Source organism: Macrobrachium rosenbergii, chromosome 54 (assembly GCF_040412425.1).
Source record: "Macrobrachium rosenbergii isolate ZJJX-2024 chromosome 54, ASM4041242v1, whole genome shotgun sequence".
Taxonomy (NCBI): domain Eukaryota; kingdom Metazoa; phylum Arthropoda; class Malacostraca; order Decapoda; family Palaemonidae; genus Macrobrachium; species Macrobrachium rosenbergii.
Genome location: NC_089794.1, coordinates 4,050,001 through 4,054,628, shown reverse-complemented (window position 1 = coordinate 4,054,628; position 4,628 = coordinate 4,050,001). Strand labels below are relative to the sequence as shown.

Below are 4,628 nucleotides of genomic sequence, written 5' to 3'. Positions count from 1 at the left end.
TACGTTATGTAATGACTGAACCTTGTCCGTCTGGCAGTAATGTTTCGCCAGTACGGGACCGCTCTGTTTCCCATGTAGACACATAATTTGCACCTCTGTGAATTTGTCAACTCCACTAGACATTAAGGACCTACTTTTTATATTTCGGTGTTTCCTTCATCCCCAACCTTTAGTGATAAGGATAACGCATCGAACACACATGGCACAGTGAATTGAAGTGTCAGTGAAGTTTTTTTTTTTTTATTCAAGAGGATTTTCTGCAAGTGCATGGCTTCGGCGCCATTAATCGTCAACGCTGTTGTTTATGATGTTTCGCGCCTCCACCCAGCTTTTCATTGTGGATTTATAGTGCTTTAAGTGTACAGTGATCAGTGGTTCATGAGTGAAGTGTTGTGCAAAGTGTCGTGTCGTTCTAGTGTCCTTTTTTGCATTCATATAAGACTGTGACATGCAAAACCCTCGCTGCTGCCCCAAGTGAGAGCGATTGGCCAGACATCCGGTTCCCTCAATTGTTTCCGGGTTACTAACTGACCGATGAGTCTCGGCAGAGGCGCAGACGCGCACATCCGTAATGCACACACTTACTCGCTGATCCAGTAACTCTTATTATTTAAACTGTAGTTTTAAATAGAAGAATCTTTTATTATTTTAAATATGTGTTATTCGCTGCATATATTACACGTAATGGATGGGCTAAAGAATTTTTAGGTCAGCCAGAAAAGACAGCAGACCAGGGGATGTTAGAAGCCAGTAGTGTGGGAGCTTATGCCCGCGGTGGGAAACACCGTGGGAGAGGAGTTCGCCAGGACGTCACCGCCCTCCTCCCCCTATCCACCACTCCTTCACCCTCACTACCAGCCCCTCCCCTCCACCCAACCGACTGGAACAGATTTCCTTCAACTTATTAAGTTTTTAGAGGAATCTCGCCGGTATGAAGAAGAAAGAAGACGACGTGAAGATGAAGAAAGAAGAGAATAAAGAAGACGTGAAGAAGAGGATAGAAGAGCACAAGAGGAATTATGCAGAAGAGAGGAAAACATGCGCAGAGATGAGGAAAATGCAAGATTTACAGCCCTTATCCAGGCGCTCTCGTCTGCCCAACCCTTCCATGCAGAAAACCCCATAACAGGTACAGAGATGGGTGCTTCTTCCTCCAGTCAACCTTCTCTTCCCCCACCTCAAAAAACGACGGCACAAACGCCGCCCCACTCAAGGCTGATGCAACATTCCAAATGTTCAGGGAATGGAGATGCAGGTGGGATGATTATGCCATTATGGTCGATCTTTTCAAGCTTCCAAGGGAGAAACAGATGATCCAGTTGCGGATGTGCTTGGCCCTTGAAACTCAGCGCGTGTTGGAGCACACCTTACAGATCTCACCCTCCACAGATAAGTTTGTAGATGAAGTGTTGGATGCCCTGCAGTCTCACATAAAGGGTTTACGTAATGAGGTTCTTCGTCGTAGGGAATTGCTTAGTTGCAAACAGATGGAAGGAGAATCTTTTACAGATTTCTATGTAAGGCTTCGACGCATTGCAGAGGAAGTCGACTTGTGCCCGGGGAATGCAGCTGCATGCGAGGAGACCCAGTTGAAAATGGTAATTCTGATGGGCATTCAAGATGCAGAGCTTGTTCAGAAAATAATCTCCTTGGACACCGCCTCCTCATTACAAGATGTTGTCACAACCTGTCGGTCATATGAAGCAGCCAAAAATGCAACTTCTGCCATACGTGCCCCACCTAACCAGTTGCGTGCCGTTTCTGCCTACAAAAAGTGTAAGAAGAAAAGGGCAAGTGAAGCAACCTTACCTTCAAAACCAATTTTGACACCAGCTACTTTATGCCAGTCCTGTGCTCGACAGCATGGCCCCAGTGATTGCCCTGCTGCCAACAGTACTTGCAAAAGCTGTGTCTGCCTTGGTCACTGGTCCAGGACAATTAAATGTCGTGCCACCAAAGCCCAGTGCCGCCTTTGCCACCGCATAGGACATTTTGATAAGTGTTGCAGAGAGAAGAAGAAGAATCGCCAGGATGGATCTCCAAGCAACAGTGCTGCCCGCTCCAACTCCTGCAAGACCCAAGATGTGCCGCAGAACAGCTGTCGTCGTTTAGGATACCCTTCTTCCACAGCCCCCAAGACACCCCAACCCATCTGTGTTCTCCTGTCATGTGGTGATATTAATTCCCGTTTACAGATGTTACCAGACACAGGTGCTGATGTCACCGTTATTGGCCAGCGACACCTAGAAAGTTTAGGAATCCCCAGGAGCAGCCTGCAACCTCTTCCGCCGACTACAATGATTACTGCGGATGGGTCCAAAATGACGCCTGCCCTAGGCATGTTCGGGCTACTCTCACCTTAGGAAAGCAGTCTTGTTCTGCTAGGGATTCATGTCCACGAGAATGTCCAGACTCCACTTCTGTCTTATGCACATTGTCAAGAGTTGGCCATAATATCTCCGGATTTTCCTAAGCCCATTGCAGAAGTCAAGCATGTCAATAGATGCAAGGAGCTACCTATCTCAGCCACCACATCGCCTTCGGCTGCCAAGGAATATTTCCTCCGAGAGTTCGCAGATGTGTTGATTTCCAAAGAAGACTTGAAGTCAGCTCCCCCCTTCGCCATCCACACCCCAAGACAGATTCCCCTTGCCTTCAGGGACCAGGTCAAGGAAGAGCTTGACTCCATGGTAACCCAGGGAATAATCAAGGCGACTGGTGATGACCCTTCAGAATGGTGTCACCCCCTTGTCGTCATTGCCAAGAATGTCACAGGAGTACGCATCACTGTCGACCTCTCCAAGCTGAACAGCCGAGTTTCCTGCCCAGCCCACCCTTCGCCCACACCCTTCACCACCATTCGTAGTGTGGACCCGAAGGCTAGGTTCTTCACGACAGCTGATGCCCTCTGTGGGTACTGGCAAATGGAACTGGCCAAAGAGGATCAACAATTGACTACTTTTATTACGCCATATGGTCGGTTCAAACACTGCAGAGGACCGATGGGTTTCGCAGCTACTGGAGATGCATTCTGTCTGCGAGGCGATATGGCCCTTCAGGGAGTCAAGAACTGTGTGAAGGTTGTCGATGACATCCTTCTCCATGATGAGGATTACCAGTCACACCTTTACCGTATCCACGAGATGCTCACCAGGTGCCGCAAGTTTGGGATTACCCTCAACAAGGACAAGTTTGTGGTTGCTGCACCTACCGTCAACTTCTGCGGATACACGCTCTCAGGAGAGGGCATCTCGGCTGACCAAGAAAAAGTCAGTGCCATCAGGATTTCCTATTCCAGCTAACCTGACCGACCTCAGATCATTCATGGGCCTGGTCAACCAGTTGGCAGAGTTCACCCCTGACATTGCCGCTACAGCCCAGCCTTTACGCCCTCTGATGAGCCCCAAGAGAACATTTGTGTGGACCCCTGATCATGATGAGGCCTTTTGACGCATCAAGTCAGCACTCCTCCGTCCACCCATTCTCGCCGCTTTCGACCCAGACCTGCCTGTCATCCTCCAGACAGATGCCTCACGCCTTAATGGTATTGGATACGCCCTTCTGCAGGACCATGGTAGTGGACACTTACGTCTAGTTCAGTGTGGCTCTCGATTCCTTACCGACGCCGAGACACGCTATGCCACTATTGAGCTTGAGATGCTCGCCGTGGTCTGGTTGATGTCAAAATGTAGGCTGTATCTCGCAGGCCTACAGAACTTTACTCTGATGACGGATCACCGCCCCCTTATACCTATCCTGAATCATTACTTGCTGGACGCCATCGAGAATCCTCGCCTCCAGCGTCTGAAGGAGAAAATTTCGCCCTACTTATTCACAGCTGTGTGGCATGCTGGCAAGTCTCTGAACATTCCTGATGCTTTGTCTCGAGCCCCAGTCAGCCACCCCACACCAGAGGACGAAATTGCAGGTGCCCCTTCTGCCACCCATCTACGAACAGTCATGACTGTGTACACCGTCACCTCTTCAGGAGAGTCTCCAGCTCAAGATGCCGACAGAACCCTTCAGGATCTACGAGATGCAGCAAGAACAGACCCTGTCTACACTCGCCTGCTCGATTGTGTCACCTCAGGATTCCCCTCCAATAGGTATGAGCTGCATAACTGCTTACTCCCATACTGGAAGATACGGGATGAACTCTACGCTGATGGTGACCTCGTCCTGTATGGAGCAAGAGTTATAGTTCCTGCCGCCCTCCCGCCGCACCTTGTCTCGCTTACATGACAGCCATAGGGGTGTGGAATCTACTAAGCACCGAGCAAGACAGACTGTCTTCTGGCCTGGTATTAACTCAGACATTGTCAACACAATTGGAGCTTGTGAGTCATGCCAGGTATTGCAGCCATCCCAGCAGCAGGAACCACTAATGAGTGATGACAACCCCAAGAGGCCCTTTGAGTCTGTTTCAGCAGACTTCTTTATTGTCGCAGGAAAAGCCTTCCTCGTCATAGTCGACCGACTCTCAGGATGGCCTGTTGTCATCCCATGCAAAGGTGATACTACCGCTTCTAATACAATCAGGATCTTCTGCCGCTACTTCCGGGAAGTTGGTGTCCCTATACGCCTCAGGACTGACGGAGGACCACAGTTCACCAGCAACGAGTTCCGGG

The 4,628-nt window shown here is 49.6% G+C and overlaps 1 protein-coding gene across 1 annotated transcript; it reads left to right on the top strand.

The window, feature by feature from the left end:
* The first annotated feature begins 931 nt into the window (after positions 1-931).
* Positions 932-4,201, top strand: LOC136834487 (uncharacterized). The gene is made up of 5 exons (XM_067097086.1): positions 932-1,059; positions 1,130-2,337; positions 2,443-3,269; positions 3,460-4,106; positions 4,144-4,201. The coding sequence occupies exons 1-5, from the start codon at positions 932-934 to the stop codon at positions 4,199-4,201; spliced, it is 2,868 nt and encodes a 955-aa protein (XP_066953187.1).
* The last annotated feature ends 427 nt before the right edge of the window (positions 4,202-4,628 follow it).

Excerpts from the sequence above, each read along its gene's own strand:
- LOC136834487 (XM_067097086.1), top strand. The coding sequence starts at position 932 with ATGAAGAAGAAAGAAGACGACGTGAAGATGAAGAAAGAAGAGAATAAA. Across the intron at positions 1,060-1,129 it reads TGCGCAGAGATGAGGAAAAT|GTACAGAGATGGGTGCTTCT; the intron begins GCAAGATTTACA and ends ACCCCATAACAG. Across the intron at positions 3,270-3,459 it reads TCTCGGCTGACCAAGAAAAA|TCAGCACTCCTCCGTCCACC; the intron begins GTCAGTGCCATC and ends TGACGCATCAAG.